The following is a 15,754-nucleotide window of genomic DNA, read 5'->3' as shown; positions in this document are numbered from 1 at the left end:
AAAATCCCAAAAGTAGGAAGTTTTCCATGATGGTTATGTTGGACATGGTATCTACAATATTTTTACTGTTGGGAGGAAGAGGAGAAATGTTCATAAATTATTTGCACGTAACAGGTGTGTGATTACTCTACATTCTAAAACTTCTCCATCATTTTTGGAATTATATTAACTTCCAACTATGCTTCCTGAAATTAGCTACATTTTTGTTAAATGAGCAATTCCATCATTTGAATTTTCCTATTGTTGTTTTCAATGGACCTTATAGTTCTTCACTACCTTGTACAAGCAGAAAGGCACTTCCACTGGGCAGTGTCCCAAATTCTACTGATAGCTCTGTTCCACTGCAGCCCAGTTATGCCCCATTCCATCTCATTCCTTAAGGGTCCTTTAGTTCTCAGAGTTCAGGGGTTTGCAGTAGGGAAGATGAGCTGGGAAAGCCCCATTGTGCAAGCAGTGTTCCTCTCACACTTCTCTGGATTCAGCCTTTGGTCTTTAAGACAATACTTGCAGATCAGGTTTGTGTAATTCCTGTTGCATTCTGGAGCTCAAAAAATAGCCTAAAGGAACATGATGTATCTCTGTTCCTGAAGGGAAGCAGGTTTCACCACGAACATTGCCTGGATGGAAGATTGCCCAGGAACCTTTTGTCAGGCGCTCTGAGATCATTCTCAGGGGCAAAAGTGTCACAAATAAATAAAATTACAATTGGTTGGATTTAGGTGTAACACAATTGACTCCCATGTAACAACAGAGCAACAACTGCCTAATCAGTTTCCATTTGTATAAATATATATACTACTTTAACCACCTTGTGAAAAATTGTTGTGGTTACTTAACGTTGCCACTCTGCAAACGTTGAAAACTGCAAATGTGTGCACAGGGTAACTGCCTCACTCATGCGCTTTCTGTCTGGAGCTGTGGAGCTATACTTGATATTCAGCTGAAATGGAGTAATTCGGAGTTCTCATCACTGACTTGCATGAATGACTTGGAAGGCCAGCACAATGAGCTTCTCATTTTGAGCAATCTTAGGGCCAATCAATATCATTTTTGTCCATTGTAGTTTGATGTGTGCTGGTTTGTGCGCTTCATTTTTTTTTTTTGGTGGGGGGATAGGCTTATTAATGTAGCTTTTGGAAATAACATCTAACGATATGGCCCCCTATTGATTTAGAACTAGGGAAGGGGCAGAGATGAGTCATGGAACATTTGCTTTGTCTGAAGAAGGTCTCAGGTTCTATTCCTGGCATCTCAAGGTGGGACTGGGAATGGCCCCTGTCTGAAAGCCTGGAGAGTCTAACAGTGCATAATTCTGAGCTACATGGACCGGTGGTCTGACTTGGTATAAGTCAGCTTCCTTTATTCTATACCTATTGGTTTCAGTTCCCTGCTGAATCAGACCAAATGCCTATCTAGTCCGGTGTCCTGTTCTCCCAGTAGCCAATAAGGTGTCTATAAGAAGACTTCAAGCAGGATCTGAGCACAATAGCACTCTCCCCATTTGTGATTCGCAGCGAATAGTATTCAAAACCATATTGACTCTGACAGTGGAGATCACATGTAGCCATCATGGCTAGTCGTCATTGTTAGCCTTATTATTTAGATCCAGCCACTTTTTCTGGCTTCCCCTTGCAGGGGTGTCTGGAAACAAGAAAAGTAACTACCTGAAGATTCAGCATCCAGACATATTCATATTTTGTGCAGATATTAACAGAATACAGACTGGAGCCCACTGAACACTCTGACTTGCCTTGTCCCAGCCAGGATAATCCTATGCCCAAACCCCCGTTATGACCAAGGACTGAAATTAGCACATCATGCATCATTAAGGCTGCAATCCAATACACACCTAGGAGTAAGTCCAATTGAACCAAATGGAGCTTACTTCTGAGTAAACATGTATTGGATTGCACTGTAAGCAATCCAAATAGTAGTACTGCAGAAACAGAATATATAGCTGAAAGCATAATCAGCTAGAAAAAGGAAGAAATAACAATGATGATGATGTAATAGCAATAATACTAAAAGAGAAAGGTGGATGAGATAATGGTGTTCCCGCCTTGTGCTGGGGCATGTTTGCCACCACCCCACTTCTGAGAAGACTCGGGAAGGTTCGGGAAGGTTTTGAATTGGTCAGGTGGGGCATTCTGACCAATTAGGAGAGGGATTGAGCAGCTATAAATAGCCTGCTCCTCCCTAAAAAGTGCCTTTTTTGCCTTGCGGCACCCCCCCCTTGTCAGTATGGGCTCTGCTAGTTGCCAGATGGGGCTGAGTAGGAAATTTTTTTTGGAGATCCTGATTTCAGGATCTCTTTCGTTTTGCCTACTCCATACTGCTTGGGTTTGATTCAATTGGCTTGCCTGGGGAGAGGGGTCGTGGTGTTTCCAGTTTGGCTGGTGTCAAATTTGGGCAGGTGAGGTAATTGGGGTTAAAATTGAGGTGGTTGAGGCATTTTGGTAAAGGGCACTCCCTGGGGAAACATCAAGGTGCAATGTCTGGTGTGGATCTGGGGAGTGTCCATGTGGGACTGGCTTGCGCATCGGGGTGAACGCCAGGATGCAGAGGTTAGAACCACATATCTGACTCCAATTGCATGGAGGGATAAGTTTTCCCACATCCTTGACTGGGGAGATGCAGTACGATGTGACTGACTTGCCTCCTGGTTTAGAGGGTCTATACCCTCACAGATAGGTTGAGCCTCACCTGCCCGAAGTATTTGATATCCATTAATTGGCTGGTTTGAATTTGATTGATTATGTATTATATTTTAATAAATATAACATTTCTCCATACATGTGTCACGAGTCTTCTTTGGTGTGGTGGCAAAAAGAAAGCAGTGGAATAATTAAAAGGGTATTAAAGAAGAAGAAAGGCAGAGCTGGAAAAAACAGTTTCCAGTAAGTTTTAATGATACAGATAAAATCCTTTCTGTATTTCCCTATAGATTTCATCAGGTTGGCATTTCCAATTCTGCTCTAAAACCATGATCAGCACAATGGTTTCTACTTACCTGGGTTGGTCTAGATGTTTTCTCTTTTTATGTCACCACTTCATCTTTCAATGAATAAGGTAAAAGCAAATCAGGTATACATCTTCCATTTCCTTTTTCTCTTCTCGTATCATTCATATTTCTTTCATATTCCATGCAGTTGTATGATATGCCTCTCTCTCTCTCTCCTATCAATTCACTGCATTGCTCCTCTGCTCGATGGTGAAGGAAAAGCTTCTTTCAAGCAGCAGTGAAAGTGGCAGGCTTATGTGGCAGAACTGTATACCTGACTTCTTTTGGTCTCTAAAGATTAACTCCCTGTTTCCCTGAATAGCTCAGCACTAATGACCCAGAGCCAGTACCAACAATGTTGACTTTTCAAAGCTTGTCATCTAAGGCTGTCTTACATCAGATGTTCCAGTTGTCTATTTTTATCAAGCCACATGCTCAATAAAACCCAGACAGATCTTCTGAACTGTTTCAAATCATTCCCATAGTGTTGTTGCTGTTGATGTTTCATTAATTATTTTATATACCGATTGCCAAAGTGGCTTCTAAGTGGTTGACAAGTATAAAACTTATCTCTTGATGCACTGCCTCTCCCTGGGAAACATCGCCAGACCCAGTGCCTTCAGTCTGGCAATGCTTTGTAAAAAAAAAAAAGTTTTTAAAGTTGTTTTGTCTTTATGTTTTTGTGATGTTTTAAAGTGTTTTTAGTGCTTTTGTTTGCTGCCCTGGGCTCCTGCTGGGAGGAAACACACAAATATATAAACACACAATTAAAATACACAAACAATTCCTTTATTAAAATAAACATCCAGAGTTAAAATGCATGCTAAAATATAGCTAATAAAACAGTTAAAACAGCAATTAGGAGGTTCAGGTCAGGAGCTCAAGGGAACGCCTAAACAAGTGTGTCTTCCAGAGCTGTTGGAATACCAATACTGATGGAGCATTTTGTATTTGAGCTGGGGAAACATTCTACAACACTTGTCATGATCCCCTCTGAGTACTCTGGTTCAGACCAGGAGGTGGAAGTGATGGAGGATCCCTCAAGCATTCTGGCCACAAACTATTTAGGCCCTTGAAAGTGATGAAGGAAAAATTGATTTTTATATATTCACACATATAAACATAGGTTATTATATTAGAAGGTATAGGTTTATATAATAAAAATCATAAAAAAAATTAAGCAAAAGACCACAGGCCTTGGGATCATAAGAAAAACAAATTCAGCTTGAAGTTCACAGCTCATGAGAAGCGGGTAGGCCTGGGTGTATGATTAACTTTTGATTAATGACCATATTGTTTTAAGCAAAAGAAGCATAATCTTTGATTGATGTGTTTTGAACTGTGTGATCCTGAGAATGGAATTTTACGTAGCAATTATATACATTCTATCCTTGATCTGCAGGGCGAGAATGCCAACTAGCAAACATATTACATACCGGTCCCAGAGTAGGAGCAAGAGGAACTTTGAGCTTAGCACACATTTTAAAATACTTGGTGTGTTGTTTTTTCACTTTTGATAATTAGGATACCGCTTTGCAAGTGGGTTCCCCCTCCTCCTTCCTCTTCATGCAAGTCCTGGACCAGTGCCTAGACCCAGTGGTGGGCAGAATGAGGACCAATAAATAGAGTCTGAATCCTAGCAAGATGGAGATGCTGTGGGTTAGTGGTTCCCAAATTTGGATAATTGGTCAGTTGCCTTCTTTGGATGGGGTCTACTCCCTCTGAAAAAGTAGATTTTGTAGTCTGGGGTGCTGCTGGATCCATCTTTGTAGTCAGAGGCCCAGGTGACCTCAGTGGCTAGAAGTGCCTTTTACCATCTTCAGCCGGGCCTGGCAACCAAGAGGTCTTCTGTATCTTTAAAAGTTGTGCAGGGGGAAAGGAGAATTCCGCCTTGTGGTTTTTCCCATTACAGTGTTGCAAGAACACCTGCACATGGCTGACCTTCTCTTCTTCTAAAGACACAGGATCAGTCTCAGGCCTTGAACCTGGCAACCCTACCTACACTGTATATGAGAAATGGGTCTGCCATTTTGGAAGAGGGAATTGCCCTACAGCATAAAATTACATGTCTAGGTAGGCTTCCCTAACCATTACCAATTGCATTAGGGACATTAGACACTGTACTCAAGTGGGAACAAGTTACCTCAATAGTTCAAGATGATGCTGTCATTCTAATAAAAGAAAGAGCTGGGAGAAAGTATTTTAGGTGCTAAATGTTTATTGTAGCCATAATACACTTTGGGAAATTCTTCCTTCAGTTACACATGTGTAGAAACAATTCTCACATCCAAGGCGTACTGCCATTAACTCCCACCATAAACAGCATTTCAAATTTTGGGGATTCTTCTTCCTCCCCTGCCCTACAGTACCCTGACCCAATCAGATATATTATTTGGGGGGTTATTATATTATATTATTTCCTGACCTTATTGGACTTTTCACAGGTGCCAGTACAGGAAGCACTCTATTCTGATGCACCCAAAGGACAGCAGACACAGGATATATTCACTAATAGGCAAAACACCTTGAAGTTTAAGAACACACCTATAGCCCACAGATATTTCTATCAAACTTTAAAAAGCAGGGAAATTGGGCAGGAATAGTGAATGCACCAGGGGAGCCAGAAACCTGACCATCAAGGAATGATGATGGTGATGGTGAAAATATAGCAATAATTTAATCTGTCAAAGAAGGAGAAATGGGGTTCTGGCAAAAACAGTTTCCAACAAGACTGAACAATACAGATAAAAACTTTTCTGTATTTTCCTACAGATTTCATCAAGCTGATATTTGCAGTTCTGCTCCAAATTCTTTTTCAGCACAATGGTTTCTAATTACCTTGGCTGGTGTTCTAGATGTCTTTCTCTTTTTCTATCAGCACTTCATCTTTCACTCTATAAAGTAAAAGCCAATCAGGTATACATCTTGTGTTTTCTTTTTTTCTTTCTTTTTTCTCAGATGGTTAATCTTTCTTTCATATTCCATGCAGTTGTTGGATATCTCCCCCCCTCTCTCCCCTATCAGACACAAAACTCCTGTACTTGATGGTGAAGGAAAAGCTTATGTCATGCAGCAGTGAAACCTTCAAGTTTATGTGGCTCACTTCTTTTTGTCTCTAAAGATTAACTCCCCATTTCCCTGAATAGCTCAGTACTAATGGCCTAGAGCCAATGCAAAGAAAATTGACTTTTCTGACTACAACAGACCACGTTCAAAGATTGCCATCTAAGACTATCTTTCATCATGTATTCCAATTATTTATTTTTATCATGTTGCATACTCAGTGAGACCCAGACAATGCTTCCTTAACTGTGTTTTACAAGTATAGAACCAAAATTAAAATTAAAAACACTAATTAAAATACACAATAAAACGATACCACCAAAACATTACAATAAACATCCATAATTAAAAACTACTATTAAACAAGCCCATTAAAACAACACAACAATTCAAACAGTTAAAAGAGCAATTCAAGCCATTAGAGCAGGAGGTTCAGGTGAAGAGACCAGGGGAATACTTCTTTAAACAGGTGTGTCTTCAACAGTCAGTGGAATGCCAGTGCCAATTAGGCCTCTCGTATTTGAGCATGGAGAACATTCCACAACACTGGAGTCACCAGTGAGAAAGCCTGCCCCCATGTTACCACAAACCAATAATCATCATGCCATGACAAAACAAACCAGGTTCCATTTGTGAATCTTTATGCCCTTACCAGGCAATGGACAGCCATATGGTAGAGGCCACTTTTTGACTCCAGGAACAGTTTATCAAGTTACTAACACCCTTTATTAAGGACTTGGCACCCCTGAAATGTAATATAGTACAGAAGTATATTATCCAGTGTGATTGTGATGTTACCAGAGTTTGTAAGTCCCTGGTTCTGAATACAAATGTCACAATCAAAACAGTGTCATGATCCAAATTCAGTGCACAAGACATTAAAAGGCCCTCGATGGGATTCAGAAAAGCTTCCTCAGTGAAAGGAAGATCCTCTGGATCCAGCCTACAGAGATGAAGGAACATCTAGTCTGGATATCATCCAAGCAGTTAAAGATGGGTTAAAGCTTCTGTTGGAGCTATGGGTAAGTCCCAGGAAGTTCTGTCACCTAGGGAAAAGGAGAGTGTGCAATCCCTGAGCTTCTCTAGCCTAGGGCAAAGCTATATGTGACCTCAGTTCTGCTGTCCTCCCTCCCCAATACTGCAAGCCTGTGGGGTCTGATATGCATTGGGACCCTAGTATGTGGGATAGGGAGTTTCAACCTTTCACACACACACACACACACACACACACACACACACACACACACACACACACACACACGTTACAGTCCCAACTTGGATTGCAGTCCCACAAGCACTGCAATTTGCATAGCCAAAAAGCTCCCATTGAAAGATAACAGAGGCGGGGAGCTAGATCGGGATCACAGAGGAGGTAAAGGATGAAAGCACCCTACTTCCCCACAATTAGGATTCCAAACTAGATTGAGGGGAAGGCATGCTGACCAGTTGTGCAAAATCCCTCTACTTAACAGCACAATGTTGTACCGCATAGTTTTAACACATATCACATCATTCCCAAATCTTTGCTTTGTGTGATTTAGGCTGCAATCCTAACTGTGTCTATTGAGAAGTAAGTCCTATTATTTCAATTGGGCTTATTCCCAGGTAAGTGGGGTTAGAATTGCAGCCTAAATCACTAATTGGTACATGCCTAAAAGCTAGGAATCCATTATTTTCTGTTCAGAAGCAGTATGTGTCTGACTACCAGACTGAAACAAGGGGAATGATCATTTCTTTCAGACACTGTATGTGCATTCACCATTTGCATTGAGCTAGTTTTTGGAAGAGGACAGGTATTATGCTGAGATAGCTGAAGCTCAGCATTGTTGTTTATATGGTCTCTCTCCCTCTACCCTCCTCTGATCTTAATGCTAATATAATTAAACAACCAGTAACACAACAACACATAACTAATATGCTGTTAAATCAGTGAGATTAATGGGATTGATCAATATCAATGTCAGTTTAAATCCTTATGTTTCTGCTTGACTTGGTTTGGGTTTGGAATATGACAGACTATGGCCAGAATACAATTAAAATTACACAAAAAGCAGAAGTCTGCTGTTGACCCTAAGAAAAAATCTATAGCAGGGCAATATCTTTCTTACGCCAACCAAATTTTACAAAATAGTGGCACTCAAGTCTTACTGTGATCAGCAGTCCAGTTTAGCTGTGACTATCTTAAGTCTTATTGATTTCAAAAGGGTTCCTGGTTTTCATTGGATCAGGACCCTCACCAATGGGCTGCTTTCAGACATGGCATTTATTGCATTAGTTAAATGAATTAAAATGGTAGCATTTCTGTCCCGATTTTTAAAATTCCTTTCACACTGCAGTACCTGTTGTACTAAGGAACAGTAGCTTTTCCAGCCGATTCGCACAAATGTCTTTCACACGGATGCAATGAATGTCTTGTTTTTGTCCATCACCCATTACACACAAGTGCATTGTAGTTCCCCACTGTGTAGGAGATCTAAAGTCTTATCCCATCGCCATACGACCCCTCTCCCTTTAGCATCTGACTTTTTTATTTTTAGTTGTATAGACACAGGGGTGTGTGGGGAAAATGCCGCTGCTATCCACACCTACACCAGCATAGTGGTACAATTTTCATCAGACAGGAAAAAAAGTGTGTGCCTAAAGGGTGGGAATGCACTGCATGCTGGGATGCCTGTCACGTGAGTGGCTGCAGCTAGCGAAAAACTCCCATATTTTCCATGTTCCCAAGGTCACAAACAGATTTTTCTGGTATTATGTATCATGAAAAGTAGTGCTAAATTTTTACTATATTCCACTAGAATTCCAGAACTAGGTTGTACATTGTGTGAAAGATCAAATATAATGCACAAATTACAAGGTAAGAAATTGAAGAATAGTAGAATAAAGTGCAGTGTGAAAGCAGCAATAGTTCAATTGGCAAACACTCCACTATGAGGACATGCACGACATAGCAATGGATGCTTAAACAAGCATAGCTTGTTTAGAGGAAATGTAACTTGACAACTGCCTTTCTCCCCATATTTTTTGTGCAACATGTGAGGCCATGGAGCAGGACAGATAACTGTCTGGTGAACAACACACAGAGCCCTGGTGTCTGTTTGCTGTAGCTTGTGAATCCCACTAATAACATGTTCTTTAGACATCTGATGAGAATTGACACCCGCAAAGACAGATTTCTACCAAACTTTAAAAAGCAGGGAAACTGGGCAGCTATAGTGAATGCACCAGGGGGGCAGGAGACCTGGACTCCTCTCTGAGATATTAAACTGCCCTACAAATTTGTCCAAATGCAACCACAATTTGGGTTGGTCTTTCAAAGTCCAATCTACTTCCTGTGTAGCTTGGAAGAATTTGGTAACATGTGCCTCTGAGCATATGGTGAGTGGTGGCAATACCTGCCATCTCCAAAGATGGAGAATTACATTTTTGAATGTTTGCTGATATTCTTCTTACTTTGTTTCATTCCTGTGTTATAATGTTTCTACAGAAAATCAAATCTAGAAAATTTTATTTCCCTCATTATTCATCTAAGAAACCTTTGTCAAATTTATTTTTTATTAATTTCAAAGCCTTTTTATTGGTCATTGTCATGTGATGGTGAAGACAGCCTTTTGTGTTTCAAATTGGAGGTTATGTTCTATTTCTATTTTGGGTGCATTAACAGTTGAATCTGAAATTACAGTTTGATGTAAAATCTGACTGATTACAATATGTTGCTACCTCAGGAATGACTCTAGCTGTTGGAAAAAAGATGTGTGTTTTCAGCCTGCTATGTTTAAACCACTTTATTTAAGGCAAGGTGTTCATGATCAATTAAAAACATAGACCACACCTAGAATTTTGCTAGAATATATTTCACCCCCCACTGTTTTATCTTGTGCAAACTGAGACACTTCTGAGGTCCACTGGAGACTATTCTGCAGAATAGTCAGTGCCATTATTCCACAAATATGTTTGGAGTTTTTTTAGTGTAAATTTTGCAAAGTGTTGCTGTACTTCACATATTCACAGAAATAGAAGAAAAGAAAATGATTTCCTATAGGAAACTTCACTAAAATTGCAAAGGAAATCAGACATATTTGAACTATGTCAACTTTCTTAATGTTGCTTCTTCCCTGCTAAAATAAGATCAGCACAGCACATTTATTCTTTCTATTATTGGGGCTAATCGCAGGTATTGCCACCACTCACCATATGCTCAGAGGCACGTTACCAAATTCTTCCAAGCTACACAGCAAGTGGATTGGACTGTGAAAGACCAACCCAAATGGTGTTTGCATTTTGACAAATCTGTAGAGCAGTACAATATCTCAGAGAGGAGGTCAGGTTTCCTGCTCCCCTGGTGCATTCATTATACCTGCCCAATTTCCCTGCTTTCCCTGTTTGATAGAATCAATGAATTTCTCTGCTTTTTAATCCGGGAGGTAAGAAATGGGATCCTGTGCAAGCTTGCTGAGAATGGATTGATTATTTGCATGCTTATTGAGTTCAGTGGGATTTACTCCCCTGCAATCATGCTTACGAATGGTGAAACTGACCACAGGGGAGGGGGAGGGGAAGGGGAAGGGAGGGAAGGAAGGGCAGAGGGGAGCAGGGGGAGGGGAGCAGGAAGGAGGGGAAGGGAGGAGGAGGACAGGTTTGATCATTTGCATGTTTATTGAGTTCAGTGGGATTTACTCCCGTGCAATCATGCTTAAGATAGGGGAAACTGACCACAGGGAATGGGGAAGGGAGGAGGTAGAGGGAAGAGAGCAGGGGGAGGGGAGCAGGAAGGAGGAGGAGGAGAGGAGAATTAACATTTGCATGTTTATTGAGTTCAGTGGGATTTACTCCTGGGTAATCATGGTTAGGATAGGTAAAACTGACCAGGGGGACGGAGGGATGGCTGGGGTGCACAGGGAAGAGGGGAGGGGAGGAGGAAGGTAGAGGAAAGGGGGAGGAGGGGAAAGCCTGGTCTGATCATTTGCATGTTTATTGAGTTCAATGGGATTTACTCCTATGTAATCATGGTTAGGATAGGTAAAACTGACCATGGGGGAGAAGCAGGGGAAGGGGAGGGGAGAGGGAACGAGAAATGGAGGGGAGAGGGAGAGGTGGAAGTGGGAAAGGGAAGGAGGGGATTGGAGGGGGAGGGGCATTGAAGGGGCAGAGGAGGGCAGGTTTGATAATTTGCATGCTTATTGGATTCAATGGTATTTACTTCCATGCAATCATGCTTAAAATAGGGGGAAATAACCATGGGGAGGAGGGGGAGGGGATTGGCCCAGGAGGGGATTGGCCCAGGAGGGAAGGGGCAAGAGGGAGGGGATGGGAAGGAAGAGAAGAGAGGGTGGGTTTGACCAGTTGCATACTTTCTGAGTTCAATGAGATTTATTTCTGTGCAATCATGTTTGGAAATGGGCTGGCCGACTTATGGTGACCCTGTGAATAGGGTTTTCATGGTAAACGGTATTCAGAGGTGGTTTTACCATTGCCTGAGGCCAAGAAGCAGTGACTGGCCCACGGTCACCCAGTGAGCTTCATGGCTGTGCAGGGATTTGAACCATGATCTCCCAGGTCATAGTCTAACACTGACCTGGGAGAGGGGCAGGGAGGGGAGGGGAGGAGATTGGGTGGGTGGGTACTGGTCAGAGGGGAAGCCCTTTCCTTTCCAAAAGGAAAACATTGTGAACAGTATCACTGCTTTTCAGGGTTTCCCCCACCCTTTTATTCTACAGCAGGCACATGTAGCCTAGGGTTGCCATATTGCCCGGTTAGCCGGGTTTTGCCTGGATTCTATGCATGTCACCCGGTGCCCGGCTAGCCCCTTAGGTGGCCGGATTCTCAGCTTTAATTTTTTAAAAAATTAAGTTTCTAGGTGGTCCGGTTCTCGAGATATGCATAAAAACGTCAGCCACCCCCCAACTGTTAAATCTTTCTTTAAACAGTACTGTATGCACTTCCTAGCTTTAACCCCGCCCATTCAGGATTGCAGCCAATCAGGGATTGTTTCAGTTTCATTGATCTGAGGCAGTGTCTAGAAAACAAAATGGTGGTTTCACTCCGTTTATCTGAAAATCTCATATATTGGGTAAGTATATACATTTCAGTTTTTTTTCCTCTTGTGTGCAGAAGTCAGATCTTGGGCAGTGTTTTGAAAACCTTCCCAATGCTTGCTTTTTGTAAGAGCAATGCTAATCCCATATGCCCAGAGTAAATCCCATTGAATTCAGTAGGACTTACTTTTGAGTAGACATGGTTATGAATGTGCTGAAAATCAATGGGACTTTGGAGTGAATGTAAAAAAGAATTGTGTTTGTGTTCTAACTCTTTCTGCCCCCTTCTCCAGTCCTATTTTAAAGCAAGTAGGCAGGGCTTACTTAGGTATTACAGTTTTTATTCTGTAGGAAAGTAATACTGATTTTTTTAAAACTAATACTGATGTTTCTGCAATGACCAACTGGTTTGACAATAAACTATTATATGGGCTGTATGTATTTATACATCTGCAGTGTGTGTGTGTGCGTGTATGGAGTCTTTCCAACACCCCTGTGAGGTAGGGTTGGAAACCAAGGCAACTCACAACAAGAAATAAAGCCATTTAAAATCCAATAACCATAAAAACAAGTATAAACAGTTGCAAAACAGCATAAAGTGGCATGATTCAGAATTTTGGGTTGTGTGAATAAAGTTGCTTATCACTTTAGGTTGCATTTCTGTCCCTGTTTGAGTAAGCCCCACTGAATACACTGGGACTTGCTTCTGAATAAATAAACCTAGGATTGCACTATAAATATCTTTACAGTTTGTGTAAATAATAAATATATTTGATAGTCATGCTTATATAAATACTTCTTCATTTATCATATTTTTGGTTTTTGGTTAGGAATCCTGACTGGTTGTGAGATGCTTAGTTTTCTGCCTTACTCATAGGAATCTTGTTGTGGTTGGTATGGTATTACATTTAGGAAAGTTTACTGCCTTTTGTGTTTTTTTTTCCTATTTGCATTTCACTTATCTTTAACCTCACTCTGTTACAGCCATAGAAGCAACAGCAGCATATGCAAGATAATTAACTCCCATTAGTGATAAGAACAAGAATTTATAATTATTATTTCAATTAAAACAAGAGGCTTATCAATACTTTGAAGAGGACCAGATATTTATTTTCTTTCTGAGCCCAGGACTGGGTCTTTCGTGATGCCCAGTGGGGGGGGGAGCAGGAGAGTAGTCGATAAGACAGACATCCTGGCATTGATAATTTAATTAGCAAGGTATGTGTGGGGTTGTTGCACACTTCCAGGCCCAGTTTCATTTTGAGTATGGAGGTGGTAACTGTGTAGATGTGGTTGCTCAAAGGGAGAAGAAATTTTGAGTTAAGCAAAGCTCTGCTTTTATAAAACTTAAGAAACATACAGATACTTTGAATGTCAGAGTGCCTGCACCAGTGGAATACTGGAGGAACTTGTAAAACTTACTGCAACAGTATTTAGAACTGAACATGTGGTGTGAAAGACTCCTTTTCCTAACATTTTGGCTTCTTGTTTTTCTCCACCCACCGCATCTTTGAAATATATCGTATATGGTTAACCGTACTGCTGCCCTAACTTACTTTATGTTTGTTGCTATTTTGTGTTTTTATTATGTTTTTATATTGATTGTGTATTTTTATTGTTTTTATTATATTTGTCAGCTGTGGTGAGCTCTGTTTTTAACAGCAAAAGGGCAGGATATAAATTCTCTTAATCAATCAATAAATACTCCATAGTGTTGGAAACTAGAGTCTAGGCATTTAAGGCTGAAAATGTTGCTTTTAAAAAAAAGATTTCTCACATCTTTCCCCAGCTTTTGGTGGTAATTCCTAAGCACAAAAACAAAACAACTGGACAAAACAAATATTAATATGCAGATATTTTGCATAATATGCAAATTATATTCAGATATTTGCATAATATGCAAATACTTTACATAATATGCAAATTAACCTGCCTGGATTTGTGGAACTGGAATATGGCAACCCTAATGTAGCCTCCCACCCTAATTTAAACCAAAGGTGTCCCTGGCCACATCCACACCAGACCTTTATGACACTTTGGACAGTTATGGCTTCTCTCAAAGAATCCTGGGAAGTGTAGTTAGTGTAAGGTGCAGAGAGTTGCTAGGAGATGGCCTGTTCTCCTCATAGACCTTCAATCAGAGCAGCTGACTGTTAAACCAGTCTGGCCAGTGGAGCTCTCTCAGGGGAATAGGAGCCTCCTCTCAGCACCCTTCACAAACTACACTTCCCATGATTCTCTGAGGGAAGCTGTGACTGTCTCATGTGAAATCAAAGTCTGGTGGCAGTGTGACCCCCTGATTAGACAAGGCAAGCAGCTGGGAGTCTGGCTTTTAGAACACTGACAGTTGGTTCTTACTGAGCATGCCCGACATTCAATTCAATGCACAATTTATTAAATTAATTAAAAATCAACCAGGCTTTTTAAAACTTTTTAACTGCAGAAGATGAAGCTCAGAGTATGGGGCAAGGGAAGTAACAGGATTACAGGTACTCTGTGAACATGGCTGACTTTTAATGAATTTCAACAGATTACGAGAACTCTCAGAGAAAAAAGTCCAAAAGGGCTCTGAGGTTTCTCTCTCTCTCTATTCTTTCTGACTGTTTTGTTTATCACCATGAAAATTTACAGGGTTGTTAAGCAAGTGTTTCTGAGTTCAGGACTATACGTTCAGTCTGTGTCTGTGTTAGAATCGCTTAATATGTTTTTTAATAATGTTTATAATCCTTTTTTAAAGTTCTTTTTTTAAAAAATGTTTTTAACGCTGTTTTGTTTTAATGTATTTTAAGATCTGTTTTCATGATGTTTTAAAGTGTTTTTAGCACTTTGTTTGCTGTCCTGGGCTCCTGCTGGGAGGAAGGGAGGGATACAAATTAAATAATAAATAAAATAAATAAATATAAGTTTCGTAAAGTTTTGCTTTCAAATGAGCTTATGGAAAGCATCAGAATGGGAAGGGGGGTATTTTCAATTTAACATTGTGGAATGTGTAAAATCCACGCTGGCTATAGTATACAGCCACTCTTGTGGCTGTATAATTTCAGTGCTTTATTCACACCTTAAAATGAGTACTACTCTGATAAGCAACAGTCCACACTAACACACATACTCCATACACCTGATGCATAGACAAAACAATTAGTTTACCATTTCTACACAGACAGCATTAACCTTTTACCTGGGTGATCCATCTAAATAAAAGAATGTCACCTAAGCCAGAGGCATGATGTAGTCAGATGTGATTTAGCCCCTCTCTTATGGCTGTGATGTGATATTCTTCTCTGTCCCTATTACTGTTGCTGGTGACTTATGTAGATCTTCATTGACCTTCTTTGCCCCAGCAATCCCCCCTTGGGCATTTCCACCTTATTCAAGCCACCTGACATGTAAGGACTGCTAATGACCCCATTTGTTTTTCTGAGCTTGGTATGTGTCCTAATGATCTAGTGTGTTTTCACTAATTTTCCACGTTATACAGCACTTCATCCACACATGTTTACACCATATTCGTTATCATTCTCAAACATTCTAGCTCTTGTTGAAGGTTCCTATCAGCTGTTCTTGCTTCAGCCATCTTATTTTATCATCCTCATTTAATGCATTTCCATTACCTTTCCCCAAGTTGTTATTTCATTCAATATACTTGTATTTAAAT

General features: G+C 40.6%; 1 protein-coding gene across 3 annotated transcripts in view; it reads right to left on the bottom strand.

Annotated features, from left to right (window-relative positions):
* The window catches only part of LOC133366804 (olfactory receptor 14C36-like), a 36,178-nt gene that overhangs the window by 4,431 nt on the left and 15,993 nt on the right, over window positions 1-15,754 (bottom strand). For 2 of the 3 annotated variants that reach the window (XM_061590304.1, XM_061590305.1), the window contains exons 3-4: window positions 5,840-5,895; window positions 3,011-3,734 (exon numbers count right to left, since the gene is read on the bottom strand). Coding sequence is in view for 1 of the 3 variants with exons in the window: in XM_061590306.1 (XP_061446290.1) it covers window positions 5,884-5,895 (12 nt within the window). In the remaining 2 variants the exon portion in view is untranslated. Of the gene's footprint in view, window positions 1-3,010; window positions 3,735-5,286; window positions 5,896-15,754 lie in introns of those variants that run through there. The other variant, XM_061590306.1, reaches the window with a different exon arrangement.

This window comes from Rhineura floridana, chromosome 11 (genome assembly GCF_030035675.1).
Source record: "Rhineura floridana isolate rRhiFlo1 chromosome 11, rRhiFlo1.hap2, whole genome shotgun sequence".
Classification (NCBI taxonomy): domain Eukaryota; kingdom Metazoa; phylum Chordata; class Lepidosauria; order Squamata; family Rhineuridae; genus Rhineura; species Rhineura floridana.
This window is presented reverse-complemented; position numbering and strand designations above follow the sequence as displayed.